The sequence below is a fragment of the Lethenteron reissneri genome, chromosome 26 (genome assembly GCF_015708825.2).
Source record: "Lethenteron reissneri isolate LAM-NWPU_2019-01 chromosome 26, ASM1570882v1, whole genome shotgun sequence".
NCBI lineage: Eukaryota > Metazoa > Chordata > Hyperoartia > Petromyzontiformes > Petromyzontidae > Lethenteron > Lethenteron reissneri.
In genome coordinates, this window is record NC_083804.1 from 9,517,258 (window position 1) to 9,539,921 (window position 22,664).

At 54.7% G+C, this 22,664-nt stretch overlaps 1 protein-coding gene across 2 annotated transcripts; it reads left to right on the plus strand.

The window, feature by feature from the left end:
* Positions 1–63: 63 nt before the first annotated feature.
* On the plus strand, positions 64–21,716 carry GEMIN5 (gem nuclear organelle associated protein 5). Of its 2 annotated transcripts, none has more exons than XM_061560078.1 (27): positions 64–348; positions 1,025–1,179; positions 2,312–2,601; positions 3,103–3,368; positions 3,782–3,917; positions 4,211–4,433; positions 4,705–4,929; positions 5,940–6,025; positions 6,358–6,440; positions 6,684–6,811; positions 7,937–8,010; positions 8,620–8,963; positions 9,281–9,399; positions 9,824–9,995; positions 10,331–10,558; positions 11,494–11,628; positions 12,461–12,574; positions 13,822–13,932; positions 14,475–14,612; positions 15,829–15,976; positions 16,793–16,912; positions 17,460–17,673; positions 18,038–18,274; positions 18,677–18,842; positions 19,530–20,565; positions 20,961–21,051; positions 21,312–21,716. In XM_061560078.1, the coding sequence occupies exons 1-27, from the start codon at positions 207–209 to the stop codon at positions 21,504–21,506; spliced, it is 5,376 nt and encodes a 1,791-aa protein (XP_061416062.1). In that variant the 5' UTR covers positions 64–206; the 3' UTR covers positions 21,507–21,716. The 2 variants fall into 2 exon arrangements, with proteins under 2 accessions (XP_061416062.1, XP_061416064.1); XM_061560080.1 differs by having other exon boundaries at positions 11,497–11,628.
* The last annotated feature ends 948 nt before the right edge of the window (positions 21,717–22,664 follow it).

The window sequence follows — 22,664 nt, forward strand, 5'->3', positions numbered from 1 at the left end:
GATTTCAGCTGCGACCTCCTAACCGCTCTACAAATTCCAATCCGCCGCTCCTATCCGCTCTACGCTATCGCGGGCCACGTGCGTCAGCTCCGGCGCGGGAGTTGAAGCCGGCCCCGTTCCACCTCCCCCAGCGACTCCTCCACTGCGCTCTTCGTGGTGGTGGCTGTTGTTGCTGCTGCTGTTGTTTATTTCAGGCTGAGTGGACCATGGAGAGCGCCATGCCGCCCTCGCCGAACTGGTTCTGCAGCGGCGCCGTGAGCGCGGGGCCCGCGGGAGGCGTAGTGGGCTTCGCGGCGCGCAGCGCGGTGGTGTTGGTGGAGGCCGGCAGCCAGGGGCCCGTGGTCAGGGGTGGGTGGACACGTGCCCTGCACCTCGTACACACCTCGAGTTGCTTCGCCTGTGGTGGGGGGGTCTGGCCTCGGGAGAGCGGTTGGTGAAGTTCTCCCTGTCACCTCCCCCACTGAAGATCTCCCTGTCACCTCCCCACTGCATCTCCCTTAAAGTTCTAGATGTGAATGGGGTATCTCGCGGACTCTAAACCTGTGCGATCAGGTCAGGCATCTCGACTGCATCTGAATGGCCTGTCCCTGTGCAGCGTCTGGTCTGGGGTAGTGCTTGTACAGGATTACGGGCGGGAATACATCTCAACGACAGCTCTCCAACACCCATACAACATGTCAGATTCGAAATCTCAATTTATACGAGCAGGAATCCGATGAGCTGTAAAGCTCTTTGATTGTACAGGTGTCCAGTAGGGGCGGGGTCACAACGTTACAACAAAGATGTCATGGGCATCTCACGGACACTTGCAGTTCCTCACTCGTGTCGTGTCTGGTATGGAGTGGTGCTCGAGCAGGTGACGGGTGGGTGTCATCGCTTCGTGATCCCGTATGAGTCGTCCCCTCACCCTCCAGCCCGCCAACATGTTCCCTTCTCCACATGTCCCCCTTATTAATGCGTGTCCACCTTTACTCCTCCCGTGTCTCCTCTCCCCCTCCGCGTCTCCCCCCCCCCCACATCTCAGACCTGCTGGAGGGCCACACGGAGCGAGTGACCGGCGTCGCGTTTTCGCCGCACGTGGCGCACGCGTGCGCCAGCTGCTCTGACGACCGCACGGTGCGGCTGTGGGACACGCGCGGCGGCGCGCGCTGCACGCACGTGCTGCAAGGCGCGCACGCCGTGAGTGAACCGCACACGGAGAGATCATCACCACCTCCTCCTCCACCACCCCCCATTCCCACCTCCTCCACCACCCCCCATTCCCCTCTTAAACAGGCTGTTGGGGCAAGCGATGTTAGCGAGCACGCGCACACGTTCACGGACGCACACGTGCCCGCTCGGGTCAGCCCACCAACTGTCTCGGTTTTTCGCAGAATTTTATCCGCGATCATGTGTCCACGCGTAGGGATGCAAATCACTTTACCGCACCCCCCCCCCCCCCCGTAGAAAGATCTCCCATATAGCCGTGAACATGTTGACTGTTGGGACAAGTGCTCTTCGAGAGAACCTATTAAGACCGGTGTATGGTACACGACGAGGCGGTGGGGTGGATAAGCACCACGCCCGACCACCTTTGTCTCCTTGGTGCTGATGTTTACACACCACACCAGCTGAGTCAACCTAGGGGAGGCCGAGGACTGGTTCAGGTATTCGTCACTGATTTTGGCTGTTAGTGGGAATAAAATTCCTCTCGCTGGGCTCGTAGTGCAGTGCGTGATCCACTACACTACCACTTCCCACTATGTGTACACCACAAGTGCACACAACTCACTACACCGCGTGTAGCATACATACCACACGCATCTACACGTACTCCACACCATGGGTTCGACACCAGTGTATCGGGCAAATTATTTCCACTTGAAGACGAAAGTCACTCGTTTTGGGAAACGTAAGTGACTGCATGTAAATCACGTATTCATGATATAATATTACGTCGTCTTCCAAGATGTTTGGCCAGCATGGAAGAGTAGGCCAAATACCCTCTAGAGAAGCTATTTAGAGTGTCTTCTCGTAAAGGCCCTTTCGCCGGTGGTGATTTCAAGTAATTGCAGGGCTTCACCTCTGTCTTATATTGAATGCATATAAAATTTTAATCGAATCACAAATTATTATATTTCTGCGTGTCTCTATGTGTTTCCTTGTCCAAATGTGCCCCAGCGTGTCTCCGCGTGTCCCCGTGTACCTTCTCATGTGTCTGCGTGCCTCCGCATGTCCCTGTGTCTCTTGTGTGTCTCCAAATGTCTCCGTGAGTCTTCTCATGTCCCCAAGTGTCAACGCGTGTCTCCCCGTGTCTCGGGCGTGCGAGCAGGCGGGCGTGACGTGCGTGCAATTCTCCCCGCACGAGCGGGACCTTCTGGTGTCCGCCGACGAACGTGGCGCCGTCTGCTGCTGGCGCCTCCCCACGGCGGCGCCCTCTCCGCCGGTGGGGGATGCGGGGGACCCAGTGTCAAGGGGGGTGACGGGGGTGGAGGAGGAGGTGGCGGCAGAGGAGGTGGCGCCCCCGGTGACCGTGGGAGATGCGCGCACGCACATGCCGGCGCCGCGCCACGTCACCTGCCTGGCGCTGTCTCCGCACCACGCACACCTGCTCGCGCTGGGGTGGGGGCTGCCGCATGCGCACACGTGCACACGTGCACACGCACACACGTGCACACGTGCACACGCACGTACACACGTGCACACGCATGTACACACAGACGCAGAAACATGTACAGACACGTATACAATCAAATATCACGAGCGTACACGCACGCACGTCGTACAGGCACGTGTCGTAATCGCACTCGCTCGTGTACCCACCCCTGCACAAACGCGCACACGTATACACGCGTGTGCACACGCTCGAGCGAATGTCCGCACGCACATGTACGCACGCCCACTAATGGTCACGTACACATCCAGGCAGCACACGGTGGCACGCACACAGTCGCACTACATATGTAGACAAAGCTGACACAAAGAGATAATACGTGCATATCTCTTTCCCCCCCCCACCTCCCCACTTATACCTCCATCTCTAACTCCATCTCCCTTCTCTCTCCACCTCCGCCACCCCGCCACCATCTCCCTTCCTCTGCTCGCCACTCCCCTGTCCCCCAGCTATAAGGATGGGCTGATTCTCGTCGTGGACCTGCGGCGCCGCTTGGAGCCGCTGCTGCGCCTGCGTGGCCACGAGGATGAGGTCCACGCACTCGGCTGGTGCCCCGACTCCGCGTACGACCCCAGCGGGACCCCCAAGGACCACCCGACCCCCGGCACCGGCGATGACCTGACGGCCGCCACCATCGCCGGTTCCCTTTGGGGGGCCCTGGCATCCGGCAGCAAAGACCGAACCGTGCGAGTGTGGAGCCTCGCCCGGGCCAAGTGTAATGCTCGCACACATGCGCACACACAACAACAACAACAGCCGCCATTTGCCACTAAAGTGGCGGTGATGTCACCACGGAGCTTGTGCCAGGCCAGGTACAGTCCGAGGCCACGTGAAGTGTTAAAGGCTCGCTGACAGGAGGGCATGGGACAGACCCAGGAGCCATGGGTAAACTGACAGATGACTGGTAGATGCAGCAGCAGCTGTGTCCTTTACTCTGCGAACATACACACGTGCACGTATACACGAAGACAAAGATCCTGCTTATAGCCTTAACTCACCACTACACTACCGCTGCTCCCCTCACCTATTTAACATATACACTCAGCACTCGCACTGTCCCCATGAATTCTCACACAGACCTCACTGTCTGTCGCTCTCCACCCTGTGTCCCCCCTGCTTCTCCCCCAGGCTCCCTGACCCTGCGTCTCCCCCCTCCAAAGCGGCGTGGGGGAGAGATGGACACGGCGGCCCCCCGTGAGCGACTCTGGGTAACGGTGTGCTGGAGCCACAGCCGCCCCCTCCACCTCATCTCTAGCGCCTACGGGTACGACTTCCAGCTCATCTTCCACCCAGCTCTTCCTTCTCTTCGCTGAGGTCTTCCTTACCCTCCTTTCCCTCATCAGGACCTTCTCTCACTTCAGTCTTCCTCGAGATTCTCCTCTCTCAACTCTCACATGGGTCGATCTCCAGGTCCTCGTCACTTACCCAGGTCTCCTTCCACTTCCTCACCTCGAATCCTCACCTCCCCATCCTCCATCCCCTCATCTATCACCCTTAGCTTCGACGCTCCTCGCCTCCTCGCCCCTCACCTCTCACATTACCGCCCCTCCTCTGCAGTGGGGAGCTCCTGCTGTGGGATGTGGGCGCTGGAGTGAGGAGCGGCGGTCGCATTAAGGGAACCCCGCTTGGCGCGGGGTCCGACTCCCCCGGCCATTCCCGCGTCGTCTTCAACATCGTCGCGTTCACAGCTCGTCGGGATGGGAGCGTTGCTCCTAATGAGGAGGAGGACGAGGGAGAGGAAGATGAAGAATTCTTCATTTCCTCGTCCATGGACCGTGATGTGAGTTTCACACGTGGGGACAGCGGGTATGAGCGTGCGAAAGCGTAAATGTGTGTGCGAGAGCGGGAGTGTGCAGTAAGTAAATGTCAGCATTTGGTGAGACAAAGCCGACCGGGCGTGTTTTTCCAGCCACCGACCCCTTATTGTGTTATGCCAACCTTAATCGATGCTCGCTAAGAGCACACGACCCAGCATTGCTCTAAAGGCCACACGGGGGATCCCTGTCTTCGTCCCCACGCGTCCCCCCTGCCCATGCCCCCCCAACCTCCAGGTTTGCTGCTGGCATGCGCGGGACCTGACTTTGTGCTGGCGCCTGCCAACGCTGGGCGGTTTCGCCTACTGCCTCGCGTTCCCCCCCGTGGAGTCGGGCTCTGACCCCGGGGCGCTGGCGGTGGGCGGGGGCGATGGCGTGCTGCGCGTGTGGCGCACGCTCTCGCCGCGTGCCGCGTACGACGTCTCGTCGTACTGGCAGGGCGTGCACGCCAAGCTCACCGCCGTGAGTGGCCCCCACCGCTGCCGCCAACACGGCCGCTCACCACGTGCCACCATCGCCGCGTACACAACGGCACACACCGCCACTGCGCACGAAACACAGTGCTACCACACACCGCCACTACAGCGATACACACACCGCCACTACACCGAAACACACACCACACTGTATGGCACTAAACACTGCTACCATACACCGCACATGCTGCACAACTACACCACATCGCACAGACTGCACTGCACACTGATAAATATGATACACCACGTTGTACACTGCACCACCATACAGGCACTGCACTTTTACACACCACACAACCACGCTGTACACCATATCACCATACATGACACAGCGTATACTGTCCCGCTACCACTGCCATACACCGCAGTGCTACACGTCACAACGCTATGTGCTACACCACACTTCACATCGCTCGACCGCACTACACCACACACATTACTACACCACACACTACGACACCACCCACTACTACTCCACAATACACAGCATCACTACACACTTACACCACTGCACTGCACCCTGCGCTATGTGAATCATTGTGTTGGTGGCGGTGGTCATGTTGATGCTGGTAATATTGGTTGTGGTACTGATGGTGATTATGTTTATGGTAGTGTAGCAGTTAGTGCGCTGTGCTACGAACCCTGGTGACCCGAGTTAAATTCCCGCTGACGGCCAACACCAGTGACGATTATCTGAATCGGTCCTGGGCGTCCCCTAGGTCAACTCGGTCTCAAATGAGTACCTAATGCAGTGTGTAAACATCGCCACTGGGGAGACAAAGGCGGCCAGGTGTGGTGCTGGCCACCCACCCTCTTGTCTTCCGTGCCAGCCTTCATAGGTGCTCGCTAACAGCACTTGTATGTATGTTAAACCTCTTTTGCACTTTACGTAGCCAACCGTGCTAATTGGAGGTGCCCCAACATTCTATTACAGGCTATACGGGGGATCTTTGATGTTGATGGTGGTGATATTGATGTTGGGGGTGATGTCCACAGCTGGCGTGGCACCCCAGCAGGGAAGGTCGCCTGGCGTTTGGCACCGACGAGGGGAAAGTTGGGATCTACGATCTCTACAACAACAAGTGGGGTCCTCATCACACCGCACCCCCCTCCAGACCTCGTAACCACTTCCCGTCACAACACTCCTCACCCCTCAACATGTCACTACTGCTCACAGCACCTCATGGACTGCTACTCATCACACCTCATCACTCCACACTTCTTTAAAATACTCCTCATCATACCTTGGCATGGTGTGTAAACAGCACTGGGGAGACAAAGGTGGCTGCCTATAGTTCTGGATACCCACCCCCTCGTGTACCGGGTTGGCCTTCGTTGGTGCTTACAAACAGCACTTGCCCCAACAATCTATTAAAGGCTATACGAGGGATCTTTGGTGTGTGTGTGTGTACAGGCCACCACAAATCTCCAGCTCATACCACAAGAAGACAGTCTACTCGTTGTCATGGGGACCACCTGTACCACCCTCACCAGAAGGTAAGACTGTGTGTGTGTGATTGTATACCTTGGTACGTTGTGTAATCATCAACACCGGGGAGGTGGGCGGGCGTGGTGTTGGCCACCCACCCCTCGTTTGTCATGCCGGCCTTCGTACGTTCTCGCTAACAGCACTTGCCCCACCAATCTTTGTGGCTATATGGGAGAGAGACACACTTGGTTAGATGTGCACCCACCTGTATATGTGTGTGTGTGTGTATACACGCGTGTCTGTGTGTGTAGGTCAGGCTAGCGGCTACGCGCTGTACAGCTGTGGGGGCGAGGGCTCTGTGCTGCAGCACAACCCCAGGAAACTTTCGGACGACGCAGTCGACATCAACACCCTCATCCACGCGGCCAACCTCACCCAGGTGCCTCCTCACTCACGCTCATACGCACAGCAACAGTAGAACCTCGCCCAGGTGCCTCCTCACTCACGCTCATACGCACAGCAAGAGTAGAATCTCGCCCAGGTGCCTCCTCACTCACGCTCATACGCACAGCAAGAGTAGAATCTCGCCCAGGTGCCTCCTCACTCACGCTCATACGCACAGCAACAGTAAAACCTCGCCCAGGTGCCTCCTCACTCACGCTCATACGCACAGCAACAGTAGAACCTCGCCCAGGTGCCTCCTCACTCACGCTCATACGCACAGCAAGAGTAGAACCTCGCCCAGGTGCCTCCTCACTCACGCTCATACGCACAGCAAGAGTAGAATCTCGCCCAGGTGCCTCCTCACTCACGCTCATACGCACAGCAAGAGTAGAATCTCGCCCAGGTGCCTCCTCACTCACGCTCATACGCACAGCAACAGCAGAACCTCGCCCAGGTGCCTCCTCACTCACGCTCATACGCACAGCAACAGTAGAACCTCGCCCAGGTGCCTCTTCACTCACGCTCATACGCACAGCAACAGTAGAACCTCGCCCAGGTGCCTCCTCACTCACGCTCATACGCACAGCAAGAGTAGAACCTCGCATAGGTGCCCCCACGCGCACGGCAACAACAGCCGCCATTCAGGGTTGGCGCAGAAGTGGTAACACCTGTGCGTCGCAGCAAGAAGGACCTCCGTGCTGAAACATTACCTTCATAGATTACTCGGTTGGGATTAAACATGGCAACGTCGCCCCCTACTCCGAAAAACCTCGGCAGTACCCTCCTGAAAAACAAGCGTATTAATAAGTGGCGGTGACAACACCACAGTGCTTGTACCAGGCTAAGTGCACTTTGAGGCCGGCTCGCTGCTGGCAGGAGGTCACGGGAGAGACCCAGGTGTTAAGGGTTGACTGACTTGAGATGAATGACAGATGCACCACCTGTGCCTCACTGTGTCAACTTGCTGCCCTTTAGTATACAGGCACACATACCTATGCAAAGACTGTTTGGGCAATTGCTGTTAGTGAGCACCTATGAAGGCCGGCACGGCACACGAGAGGTTAGGTGGCCAACGCTGCGCCGACATCCACACTTACGTATGTGTGTTCCCTTATTTTAGCACAAGTTCCCTGCAAGGAGTGAGTTGTCGTGGAGGTGCGATGGCTCCCTGCTGGCTCTGGGAAATGATGACGGGTACGGAGACGCACAGGGACACTTGGGAACAGGTGGAGATGTACAGAGACACGGGGACACACCGGGATATATTGGGACACAGATATACAAAGAGATATATGCGGAGACACACACGGACTAATGAGCACAAGCAGGGATACACATATATACACGGGGAGACTCGGAGACACTTGAGATATATGGAGGCACACGGGGACACAAGGCGGCCCATACAAATGCACAGCGATATACTGTGTCACAACGTAGACACATGGGGAGACTCGGACATGTGGACAAAACGAAACGTAGAAGGACAGATTTGGGTTAAGGTTATGGTGGTGATATTTTTGGTCGTGATTCCATGGACATGATTTTGTTGATGATGTTGGCGTTAATGTTGATGATGCTGCTGGTGACACTGAGCGATGACGCTGCCAGTAATGTCGTTGGTAAATGGTGCTAATAGTGATGATGTTATTGATGACACTGCTGGTGGTTTGTGATGGTGCTGCTAGTGATGCTCATGACAGTGTTCAGCTCATTGCTGGTGGTGGTTCTACTCTTGACACTGACACTAGTGCCTGTGCTTGCGTGCATGTGCTTGCGTGCATGTGTGCGTGTGCCCATCAGGTCGATGGAAATCTACTCTTCCCCACTCCTGCATCACGTGTGCACCCTCAATTCACACCACAAGACCGTGAACTGCCTGCGCTGGCTGCCCCCCTACCACAACCAATCACATGTCCCCAGTGCTGCCGTTGGCCAATCGGAGGCGGTCGTTTCGAATGGTCAGACAGCGGTGGGGATGGTGGAGGTGGCGGGCAGCCAATCGGGCGCTCTGACTGGGGAATTGGGCCCTTCCCCTAACCAACCGGGAAGGCTGGAGCCGAGCAACCAATCGGCGCTGGGTTTGCTGCTGGCGTCCGGGTCCAACAATGCACCCATCTTTGTGCACGACCTGCAAGGAGTCCAGGGTGGGCAAACGCAGGGATACGGGGACACGGTGACATGTGACAGAGATACAGGGAAAGGAACACGGAGACACCTGGAGACAGAGTCGTGGGGACATGACGACAGAGACAAGGGGACAGGGACGCAGGAACAAGCAAATGGAGACATAAATGGGGAAATAGGAACAGGGGGAACATGAGGACATGGAGACACAGCATCTGTGTGCCCGGTGTGTACTTCCTAGCACGGTTGGCTACGTACGGTGCAAAAGACGTTCAGCATACATACATACATGTGTGTACCCATGCATTTACCCGTGTGTCATCGTGCTTGCACGCAGATGGCGGGGCGGTGCACACACGCACACTGGCCGGACACACGGCGCGCGTGACGGCGCTGGACTGGAGCCCGCACCGCCCGGGGCTCCTCGTGTCCGCCTCGTATGACGGCACCGTGCAGGTGGTGCCCAGCGCTCGCCCCCACGTACACACGCACACACGCGCGCGCACACGTGTACTCACGCGTACATGTAGACATGTGCTCACAAACATGTTTACGAATACACCGACTCCCTCTTGCACACATCTGGAAACATATCACGACGCAATACCTGATCCAAAAATACGATGGAGATATCACAGTGATACGCTCCGCTGCTGCTGACGCGGTTATCTGGCTTGACCACCTGATTGTGAAATTGTCGTTGTTGCTCTGCATCGACATCAGCTGCCATAAGAAGACATCTGGAAACATGGACGGTCAATGTAATGTCTCCCACTGCCTCCCCAATTCTCCCTGTGTCTGCCACTGTTTTCCAATGTCTCCTGTTGTCCCACAATCCCCTGTTGTCTCCCCGCACCTCCCCGCCCCCCAACTCTGGCAGGTGTGGCGCGCCGACACGGGGGAGCCGCTGAGTAACTATCGTGGCCACGGGGGCCGCGCGCTCAGCGTGGCGTGGTGCCCCAGCGACGCCGACGTCGTGTGGTCGGGTGGGGATGACTCGAGCGTCCACAAGTGGAGGCCGTCGCAGCAGCCTCAAAAGCAGCCGCCTCGCGGTGAGCCAAGCGTGTTTGTGGACACACACTCGGGATGAGTTACGTGACTGAAACATTTCTGATTTAAAAAATCGTGATATATTGTAAGAAAATGCAAGCCCAATACAGCACGCCGCGCGGCACGCACAACCGGGTGTCAATTCACGGAGGACAGTCCCGACGCAACTACCATATAAAGGAGGGTAGGTAAAAGGTGGGGAAAGGGGCCCACTCCCTCAACCAAGTTAGGGGAAGGGCCCACGTTGGGAAGAAGATGGAAATTTCAATGAGGAGGGAGTAACCTTTTGGATTGTAAAGAAAATGCATCTGTCCCCACCTCCCCACCCACCAACCAGGCAAGAAGAGCGTGGAGCTGGAGCGGAAGCGTCTTTCGCAATCAAAGGGCAAAGCCAAGAAATCCAAGAAGGCGGCTGACGAGCCAACCCAGAATGCAACGCGACCCGTGGAGGCGAGCTCTTGGAGGTCACGTGACCAGGCCTCGGCGCGGGATTCGCCGCCGATCGGCCAACCGCGCACAGAGGTGGCGACCACCGGCGAGATTCCGAACGCTGCGCAAAACAAAGGTGAGACAAATAAGATGGGGTGGCGGTTGCGATCCACACAATCGGGTGCTTATGTATGTTGAACTTCTTTCGCACCGTACATAGCCAACTGTGCTAATCGGAGGTATGGGGGAAGGACAACAAACTAAACACAAAAAGCGGCTTCGCTGACTGATTGCTAGGTTCTTGCCTATACACCATCTACAGTTGCAGGGCCAAGCGGGAGGACTTTTGCTGCTTCTTGTTGCAGAGGTTTTCTGTTCAAGCTCCATGGCCACCCTGGGTAATAATGTGAGTGTAGGGACCATAAAAAAATACCCGCCATATACTTTACAGTGGACGATAAAGATCCATTGATGTTGTTCAAATTGAGTTGGTCATTGTGTGCCGGCATCATGATCCAAATTTTGATCATTTAAAAAATAACGCTGCAAATTACTCAATTTGGAGACGCATAGCAAATCGACCCCAACTGCAAAACTTAGCAGGAGACCTCCAGATAAAAGACGAGGCTTTCCTTGGTAAATAAATACATTCAAAATGTTTATGCTGGAAAGCCTCACTGAGACTTCAGGCACTTTTTCAAGAGGGTCCTGCATTGAGATATTTGGATAATTCAATACATGAGTTTATGGCTTTATGTTCAAATAAACTAGTGAATCGGGGAGAAAACCACACCAAGGATATGAGGGGACAATACTCAACAATGCATTTCTGTTACTGCCACATCCCGGCTACCTCGCAGCCCAAGACTACAACACCTCGTATTCGCAGGCAGTCTCCCACCAAGTACCAACCAAGGTTTAGCTCTGCTTAAGCTTCCAAGATCGGATGAGATGGGCGCATTCAGGGTGATTTGGTTGTCGGAAAAATGTGATCCCGGGGTGGTGAGGGTGGAGCCTGCGGTGAGAGTGGTGGCGTGAGCCTGCTCCCACGCTCATCCGTGTAATCCCCAGCAGCGCGAACCATGGCCGTCGCAGCACCGGGAGCTGCCTCTGAGCTTGGGGAGGAGCGAGTGACACAACTGCAGGTGGCGCAACCACACGCGGCGCAGGACACGGACCGACCGGAGAAACGGAAGCTGGAGCTGGGTAGGAGAAGTTGTGCGAACGCACGGTGCCGTGCGTACATCTCTGTGTGTGTGTGAGCATGGGGAGCTGTAGTGTAGCGGTTAGCGCGCTGCGCTACGAACCCGGCGACCCCGAGTTTGATTTCCGTGGCCAACACCGGTGACGATTATCTGAACCGGTCTTGGGCCTCTCCTGGGTCGACTTAACCTCAGATGAGTACCTTGTACGGTGTGTGAACATTGTCCCTAGGGAGACAAAGGCGGTCTGGTGTGGTGCTGGCCACCCACCCCCTTGTGTACTGTGCCGGCGAATAGGTTTTCGCGAACAGCACTTGCCCCAAAAGTATGTTAAGGCTATACGGGGGATCTTTGTCCTTATAGCATTGATCATCAAGCCTTCGACACTTCATGTGGCCTCAGTGTGCGCCTAACCTAACACGTCACCGCTACGAATAGCGGTGGTTGTTATTATCGCTGTTGTGTGGCATTAGTTGCCATCACTTGCTACCAACAGCCTAAAGGCTAAACAAGTGATCTTTAAGTGTTAGTGTGAGTCCGTGTATACATGTATATGTGTAAACTGTATATGCAAATGTTACGTAGAAGAGGACGATGGGCATGAGTGGTCTAGACTAACGACGTAGAGGCAGCCAAAGGAGGGAACGCCTCCGAGAGGTCACACATTGTGGAGATGGAGCCATGAGATCAGCTCGTGTGCAGAAACTAGATGGATTGTTGCATTACAAGTCCGTGAGAGGTTGGCGATGGCCTGGTGAGACCTGGATCCAGCAGTGGATGGTTGATGGCTGATGATGACGATGATGATGATGATGATGTCGACGATGTGTGTGCAGATGCGCGGCGTCGCAGGAAGGCTCGCTCCCTCTTCCCCCTTTCCGTCTCGCGCGACCACCGACCTCGCGAGGATCTGCAAAACGACTGCCTCTTACTGGCGGCGCGCCTGCATGGTACAGCACAAACGTACACACGCGTACAAGACAAAGATCCCCCGTATAGCCTTAACAGACTGTTGGGGCAAGTGATGTTAGTGAGCACCTATGAAGGCCGAAACGGCACACGAAGGGGTGGGTGGCCAATACTACGCTGGGCCGCCTTTGTCTCCCGAGTGGCGATGTTTACACATTGTACTAGACACTCATTTGAGGCTGAGTCGACCTAGGGGGAGGCCCAAGAGCGGTTCAGATTATCGTCACTGGTGTTGCCGTGAGCGGGAATTGAACTTGGGTTGCTGGATTCGTAGCGCAGTGCGCTAACCACTACATATGCATGTACTCCGTGCCTTCGATGAGCACGGTTGGCTATGTACAGTGCGACAATAGATGCATACTCGCACACACACTCATCTGTCTTCTTGGTTCTTTCGGTAAAGTCACGTAGAAGGGAAGTAATAAAATAATAAAAATAAAACATAATAAAACAATTCTCACGACGTTTCGGCCACAACGCAAGCAGCCGTCCTCAGGTGAAAACCAGGTCCGTCGAGGCGACAGAGTCTGAATGAAACAGCACACGAGCTTGGAGCATATATATAAGCTGGGCGCATTGACAAAGGAATTTGCATATCAAAAGGAATTTAGCATATTTATGGGAAATGCAGGAATGTGATTAGTACTGCATATGCATGTGCATTATGCAGGATTAACAGCATCAAAGGGAGCTGCAGTTACTGCTGCTGCAGCAGTTGCTGCTGCTGCTGCTGCAGTTTCTGCTGCTGCTGCAGTTGCTGCAGTTGCAGCAGCAGCAGAAACTGCAGCAGCAGCAGCAGCAACTGCTGCAGCAGCAGTAACTGCAGCTCCCTTTGATGCTGTTAATCCTGCATAATGCACATGCATATGCAGTACTAATCACATTCCTGCATTTCCATAAATATGCTAAATTCCTTTTGATATGCAAATTCCTTTGTCAATGCGCCCAGCTTATATATATGCTCCAAGCTCGTGTGCTGTTTCATTCAGACTCTGTCGCCTCGACGGACCTGGTTTTCACCTGAGGACGGCTGCTTGCGTTGTGGCCGAAACGTCGTGAGAATTGTTTTATTATGTTTTATTTTTATTATTTTATTACTTCCCTTCTACGTGACTTTACCGAAAGAACCAAGAAGATGAATCCCTGCAGTCACGAAAGCTTTAAATCGAAACACACTCATCTGCTTCCATGTCTATTCTCCCCTCCCCTCCCCCAACTTCCTGGACAGACCCTGTCGGACAGGGCGCCCCCCAATCCGTGAGTCAACACGATGACGAGCAGCTTCACCTGGGGCTCTACCTGGGCCGCGAAGAGGCGACGCGGTGGCTGGAGGAGGAGGGTCGGTCTCCCGCGCTGACCTCACGACCCATGACCCCTGATTCCAGACCCACAACTTCTGACACTTAATCTTGACCCTTGTTACACCGAACCTCTGACAATTGCATCACGTCATCTCAAACCTGCTATAATCTCGTGTACGAGTGAGCACGTGCATGCGGTGATGCGTGCTTGCGCGTGTGTGCGTTCAAGATCTCATGTATCTGTTTCACGAGGTGTCAAGATCATTTACAGGCACGTGCACATGTGCACGTGCCTGTGTTTACATGCGTGCCCGCGTGGGTGTCAGTGCGTGCACACATACACACGTACATACTACCCAATGGCACCGATGTGTACATGTGTGTGCACGTTTTCCCTTGAGTGAATGTGCTTGTGTATACACGATTGTAAATATGTATGTACGCATGATAAGGCACCATCATGTACACATACACGCCTGTGTGCATATACACGTCGTTGGGCTTCAGCTTGTACACGTGCGTGTGTGTGTGCTCGCGGTGTGTGTGTGCGCGTGTGTGTGTGTGTGTGCGCCTGTTGCAGAGCGCCAGCAGCTGTCCACCGGTCACGCTGAGAGTGCGTTCCAGCTGCTGCTGTGGCGCGGAGAGGTGGCGACCGCGCTGCTAAATGCGGCGCGCACCGGCGAGATGACGGAGAGCCTGCTGGCCCTCGCGCCCATGGGTACGGGGACACGGAAGGGGGCACACACTGCGGAAACACAGGGGAGACACGGGACACTGAAACACGCAGACCATATGATGGATGAGTGGAACACGTCATGAAGGAAATGGAGACACAGCGGAGATACACATGGAGACAAGGCACACTGAAAGACGCAGGCAATATGGCAGATCGGTGGAATGTGGACCACGGGGGCAATGGATGCATGTGGGGTGGACACACAGGAGACACGAGAGGATACACCAAGAGATGCAGACATGAGTTCAAGGTTCAAGTTTATTTTCTTTTAACCAGGTGACAACTCAAGAGACCAGGATGGTCGACAAGAGTGATCTGGGGCATTAGTCTGCCATTCGGGGACAATGATTGCTGCCGTGTGTATAATCCCAATTGAGTAATTTGCGGTGACATTTTCAATTTCTTTACAAATTTGGACCCAGACGCTTGCACAAAATGGCCTGCTCTTGCGAATGACCTCAGAGGGATCTCAAACGTCCACTTTGAGTGAAGCAGACAGCACGTAGTATCATAACGGTTATTACACCCGCAGTATTAATCAGGGCGACTGCTGGATTCGAACAGTAAACCTCTGCAACAAGCGGCTAGCGCTCTAGCACTGGACTGCGTCACTGCCCATCGACACATGAGAGCCCAGTGGCACACATCACAGCAGGGGCACAGGGAAGACATGGGGCAGGGGGTGGCTACATTGGAGACACAGGAATCACTGGGGGGGGGGGGGGACACGGGGGATATGGGTGACACTGAGAGATACGGAGGATATGAGAGATTGGTGGAACACAGGGAATACGGCGGCACGGAGAGCCGTGTGAGGACACCAGGGCACACGGGTAGAGACCAGATGCAGATACTAAAGAGATGTGGGAAACAAGAGGTACTGGAGACCTACACGTCATCCTGCTTGTAGCCGCGTGTTTGACTACACGACCCCTTGTAACACCCCACCCTGTGAACCACTGACCCTCGCGTAACTTCTGTGACCTCGCTTGAAACTTCGCTGTTGACGCCATCACCAATTGCATGACCTTGTGACCCTCGTTTAACTCCGCGACCTCGGGTGTGATTTTATGCGTGACCCTCTTGGCCTGCTGTGTAAAACCATGAACTCTTGTGCGACTTCGCCGTGGATCTCCGTAACCTATTGCGTGACCCTATGACCCCTCATACTACCCCGTGACCCTTCATGTGATCCCAGCGGGCATACGCGTGTGGACGGCGTGCATCGAGTCGTATGTGCAGCAACTTCTGCGGGCGGAGCAGCCCGTGCGGGCGGCGACGTTCCTGCTGGCGCTACACCGCACGGGTGACGCGCTCGCCCTGCTGCGCACGCACGGCCTCTACCGGTATGGATGTACACACACACACGTACACATGTACACACACACGTACACACACACGTACACACACAAGTATGCAACATTAAGAAACGCTGTTTTACACTAAATGCCGTTGATGTCACCACGGCGCTTGTGCCAAGCTAGGTGCACCTTGAGGCCACGTGAATTGTCGAAGGCTCGCTGATAGGAGGTCACCGGACTGCCCGAGGTGCCTTGGGTTGACTGACTGAGATGACTGGCAGATGCACCAGCTGTGCTACCTTCTGTGCCAACTTGCTCCATTTTAGCTGCCCGGCACTCCACTCATTGTTGCGAGTATTGCTCCTCTGCGCTCCGTTGTTGCTGGAGGCGACTGCCTCCAACTCCCTAGTAGCGTCCTTCACGAGCCTCCTCCACAGAATCCGATCTTGACGCCGCTGGTACCAGTCATTGGCAAGTCTAATCAGCTCCACATCCTTCTGTACTGCATCGGTCCGTCTGATCTAAAAAAAAAACATCTCCCCTGTTAGTGAGCACCTCTGAAGGGCCGACACGGCGTACAATGCAGTGGGTCGCCAGCATCACACCCGGCCGCCATTGTCTTCCCAGTGCTGATGTTTACACATGACACCATTTTAGGCTGAGTCGACGTAGGGGAGGCCCAAGACCAGTTCAGATTTTAATTACCGATGTTGGCCATGAGCAGGAATGGAACTCGTAGTGCAGTGCACTGACCACCCACCCCCTCATGGGTCGTGCCGGCCTTCCTAGGTCCTCCCTAATGGCGCTTGCCCCAGCAGTCTGTTAACGCTACACGGGGGATCTTGGCCCTTGTGTGTGCAGAGAGGCGGTGGCCCTGGCTAAGCTGCGCCTGCCGCCCTCTGACCCCATGCTGGGGGAGCTCTACCAAGAGTGGGCGGCTGTGCTCGAGGCGTCTGGCCACTACGCTGCTGCTGCCAAGTGGTACGTGTGCCCGCACATGTGTACGTGTGGGCACACGTACACACGTGTGCCCGCACATGTGTACGTGTGCTTGTGTGTGTTTGTATGTTTGCATGAGATTAGCTATACATGTGTATTTGGTAAAGTTATTCTATGTGTGTGCGTGTCGTGTGCGAGCCTCGAGATGTGTGTACATAAATGTGTGTGTACCTAGGTGTGTCTGTGATTATTTTGTCTGTTGGAATTTGTGTGTACATGTGAGTCTGGGTGTTGCCGTGTCCGTGATGACTTTGTGCCTCGTGACCTTGTGTGCCTTGTCTTGTGTGTCTCTATCCCTGCCGTCACATGTTTCCCATATCTCACATCTCCAAGTAATCATGCCCTTCTGGTGTCTCATTTCTCCACGTTTCTTTTCCTGTGTCCCGTGTCCCTGGATATCCGTTTCCCATGTCCTGCGTCCTTCCGTGTGATGTCTCCTGTCCCATAAACCCACGTCGTGTTCCCCGTGTCTCATCTCCCCTCCCCCGTGTGTCATGTCCCCGCGCGTCCCCGTGTTGTCTCGTCGCAGCCAGCTGGCGGCGGGCCGCGCGCGCGACGCCATCACGGCGCTGTCCCGGCGGGCTGACTTGTCGGCGTTGAGCGCGGCGCTGGCGGTGGCGGAGAGGGCTCGCCTCCCCCACGAGGACGCGGCGCCGCTCGCCCTGCGCCTCGCACGTGCCCTCGCTGGCGACACGCAGTGGGAACGCGCTCTCAGCACCGTCAAACCATACCCCAGCCTCCTGGTGAGTGGGTGATTGAAGGAGGAGTGAAAATTACTGGACATGTGAAAAAGAGCTTTGCAGCTCATCGGATTCCTCCAGTAAAAATAAAGATTCTGATTTTGAGTGGAATAGTGGGTGGGTGGGTGAAGGAGTGAGTGTATAAATGAAGGAATGGGTGGGTGGGTGAGTGGGTGAGTGAGCAAGAAAAGGAGTGAATGGGTGAGTTTGTGAGTAAAGGAGTGAGAGAGTGGGTAATGGAGGGACTTAGTAACTGAAGGAGTGACAGAGTGACCAGGTACATGTACGTATTTGTTTATGTGCCTGTGTACACGTAGTGTGTGCATGCTGCATGTGTTCGTGTTGTGTGTGTCTCCGTGCTCCACAGGGCCGCGCCCTCGTCTGCTGTGTCCAGCGCCGTGTGAGCGAGCGCTTGCGCGACCCCGTGACCTCCGCGCTAGCGCCCGCACTGCTCCGCGATTGGCAGACAGAGCTGGGGGTCGCGGCGATTTTGCCGGGGACGGAGGGGTCAGAAGATCAGCAGGCTCGGCTCGAAGAAGCTGAGCGACAGATCTCTGCTCTGCTCGGGGGGCCCACGGCCACGCCGCACACGGCACAGGATGAGGTGAGAGGGACCCGGGGAGGAGGGGGGGGGTGGTGGTGGGGCTGGGGGTGAGGGAACGGTGTAAAGGAGAGAGATGGAGAGACATGAACACATTGAAAGAGATACTACAGAAGTGTGAACGCTTGTTGTGTGTACGCGTATATACGTTGAGGCTCGTGGAGCACGTGGAACATTATTAAAATTAGACAACAGAAACGAATAATAAATCATGAGATGGACATTTTGAACTGGACAAAATATACGAAACTGATCATATGAATGAGCCGGAACATACAAGAGAGAGAGAGAGACGTTACAAATGAGACCGGGTGGCATCACGAGATTGTGGGGGGAAGGCCTGCACCCAGCATTGGATAGAACACGCCCGACGGTGCGTGTTTGTGTGTGCATGCGGGCATGTAGGTGGTGGAGGAGGCGTGCGTGCGTGTCACAGCCGCCCTGCTGGCGTGTCTCCGTGGTGATGGACTACGTTTCTCGGAGCGCTCCATTTCCGCCCTGGTGCACGCGCTCGGCTCCTCGCAGCACGCGATCGTGCTCACCACCTGCACTGCCCTGCTCCTGCCTGCCGGTGAGGGCAACAGCACCTGACACGGCCATTATGAAGCTGACAGTTGAGCCGGTTATGATGAACCTGCTGCCCGAGCCGGCCATTATGAACCCGAGACCCGACACGGCCATTATGAACCTGACACCTGACAGGGTCATTTTGATTCTGACATGCCCATGATGAACCTGACAGGTGAGCCTTAAATAATGAACCTGACCCAGCCACCATGAACCTGCCATCCAACCCAGCCATTGTGAACCTGACACCCGACCCATCCATAATGAACCTGACAGCCGACCTCGCTTGCCATCCTTCACAGTCCTCTTGTCAGTCCACCTGGTTGATGGGGGCCTCCCCACACCATACAGCAATGTGGGGGGAGTTATTTGACCATACTTCACCACACTGGTCAGTGCTGATTGGTAAAGGTGGAAAGCATAGATGTGGGAGCATGGAAGTACAATAAAACAATGGGTGTTTGCTGTCCACAACGCAGCCACAGTCGATAGCCTAACCAACCTGTGCTGCATGATGGTCGCCCATCCAAGCATTATTCAGTCACACACTTGCTGAGCTTCACAGATTTGACGAGACCTGCCACTTTTTGGACGAATCGCTCATAGGCGTGTTAATTGGTCGATGTTGATTGCTGTTCATTGCTGTACGTTAATCGCATCATGTTTATCGGTAACTCTTGTTTATTGCCAGATGTGCGGCCAGTTGCTGGGAGCGACGGTGACGTTGTTTGCTCGTTAGCGGCCTACCACAGCTACTACCGCCTGTACCAGGCGTGGTGGAAGCATGGCGGCGCAGTACAGGCGGACACGGCGGCACTGCACCCAGACACAAAGGCGCTACATGCGTCGACAGCAGAAGTACAGGCGGACGCAGCAGCAGTACACCCAGGCACACCGGCGCTACAGACAGATACAGCAGCAGTACAGGCAGATACAGCAGCACCACACTCGGACACAAACACGTTGCAGGGGGACACAGAAGAAGTACAAGAAGATGCAGCGACACTACATGCAGACGCACAAGCACTCCAGGCAGATGCAGCAGAAGTCCAGGTAGACACCGAAAAACTACAACCGGGCACAGAGGGAGTGATGTCGTCAGCAGTGACCGACGCAATGCCTGTCACGCCAGATCCAACTGCAACAGGTGACACAACAACGGCGATAATTGCGACGTCAATACCCGGACTGTCAACAGCCGAATCGGCAGGAGTAGCCTCAGAAGCAATAGCTGAAACAGCAACAATTGACGCTGCAACTACTACAACTACTACAACAACAACAATAGATACAGCGGGTACAACACACCCAACAGCAACGCCAGAAACAACTGTGATGGCCACGTCAACAGCAACGGCCAACTTGCCAACAGTTGCAGCAGCAGTAGCCACTGAAGCAGCAGCCACTGAAGCAGCAGCAGTTGATGATGATTCAACATCAGCAGCAGTGACATCAAACCTGATGGAAACAATAACAAAATCGACAGCTGCACCGGTAACAACCACGCCGACGGGCTCAGCAGCGGTGCTCGTATGCGAGGAGGAGGAGGAGGACGAGCAGGAGGAAGAGTGTGATTATGAGCGTGAGGAGGGTGGATTGTTGAGGCTGGCCGCACGTGCAGCACGTGCCTGTGTGAATGAGCAGCGAGCAGCCGTGCAGGATGCACAACGGAGACTGGTGGAGGTCAAGGAGGCGGTGGCGAAGCTCATCAGCGCACATACACGCGGGTGAGAGCACACGTGCACCCGCGCACATCGGTATAGGTGTGTAACGTGTACATGTGCCCGTGTATGTAGACGCACATGCATAACCGCGGTAATCATTGCGTTGGCAGTCATAACAGTTATGATGATAGCTATGCTTGTGTTGCTCATCGTGATGATATTGGTGGTGCTGTTGCTGCTGATGATGACAATGGTAATGGTGATGAAAGTGATGGTGGTTAGAATGTTGATAATGGTATAATGACGATTGTGGTGGTGATGATAATGTTAATGACTGATGATGAAATAATGAAGACAGTGGTAATGCTGCTAGTAGGTATGCTCACAGTCATAATGCTGGTGATGATGATGTCGATGGCTGTAACGATGATGATTGTGTTGTGTCTGTGTGCGCCCAGGGAGTTGGAGTCTGGCCCAGGTTTGCACGATCTCACAGCAGAGGCTGCCCGCATCACGGCTGCCTTTCCCACAGCTGCCCCGGGTGTGAAGGTGGGACGGGGTGATGGGTTCACGGGGTCATGTGGTCTGGGTTCATCGGGAACAGAGGGCAGCACTCGGGTTCACATGATAGGGGGCAGCAATTACAATTTGTCTTCCTGTTTCATCGTATCTCTCCCTCTACTTTCCCTCTGTCTCCCTCTTCCTCTGTCTCCCTATTGTCCCCCCCCCTTCACCCTCTGTCCCTATATCTCCCTCTTATGTTTCTCAATTACCTCTGTCTCTGCCCCCTCACCCCTACCCCACCCTAGGCCGCCCCGTTCCCGGACGTGTGCGAGTGCTGTCTGCTGCTGGTGAGCATGGACCACAACCTCGGCGTGAAGCTCCCTACCCGCAGCGTGGCCACCGTCGTCCGAATCCTTGACCGCTATGGACAGCAGCCGCCCTATGCCTCGGCCTGGAACCGCCTGAGGCCAGGCTTTCAGCGTTTCACCCTGGAGCAATGAGCCTAGCTCCACTGAGGGCAGCTCTATGCTGGGGCAGTGGGGGTAGTGAGGGCAGCTCCACAATGATGGTAGTGAGTAGTGCGTACACACACTGGTGTGCGTGTATACATGCACAATTGATGTGTACATGGACCCGTGCACAAATGTCCCGCATACCTCATCTTGCGAGCTCGGTTTTGAACGTGAAAATAAAGCAGTGCTTTGGCAATGCCCCTTTTGTCATCGTTTTCATGTGTGGTGGGAGCCAGTGAGCCTTAAGAGTGCCTTCATCTGGTTCCATGAGCCTCGGTTATTAATGGTGAACTCTTACGAGCACCTTCATGTGGTTCTATGAGCGTTGGACATTAACACGGCACCCCAAAGGAAGTTTTTAATGTCGCTCCGTAAGCCTCGGTCATTGAGCCCTTAGGTTACGACCAAGGATTTTGGTTCTTTGAGATGTAAGTCTGAAGGCTGACATAGTCTGGCTCTATGAACTTCAGGTGTTAACGGTCTATGTGTTGGAGCCTTTGATTGGCTCTGAGTTGGATGCCTTCAAAATGAAGCCTCATTCAGGAAGCCTTCATACGATCCTTTGAGTCTTGGTAATTAACAATGAACCTTAACATTTCTAGCTAGATTTTAACATTTCTATAGTCGCCTTGGTCTGTATGAGCGTCGGTCATCAACAGTGAACCATATCTTCAGGATGTCTGATTACTGTATGTATGTTGAACTTGTTTCGCACCGTACATAAAACCAACCATGCTAATCGGAGGTGTGGGGGTAGGATAACAACACTCTGAGCCTCGGGTGTTATTACTAAACCATAATGCTAAATTATTCTGGCCCTATGAGCCTTCATAATCACTGAACCCTAATACACACAGTACTGATGGAGCTTTAGCCTGGTTTTATGAGCCACGGGCATTCGCAACGGACCCGAAATAATCGTAAGCGATCCTAAGCCTGGATTAAGCTGTTCAGAAGTTCACCACGAGGTGGCGATCGAAACGCACGCCTCAAACTAAACGTTTATGAAACCGCGGCTTTGATAAAAAAAAAAGATATTATTGGTAATGATGCAACAATAACGATGACGTGAGATCAATAACGCGCCTCCCATGGCCGTGGTGTTTGTGTAAGAATATTTAGTGACCCAGCGCCTTGGGGGCAAGG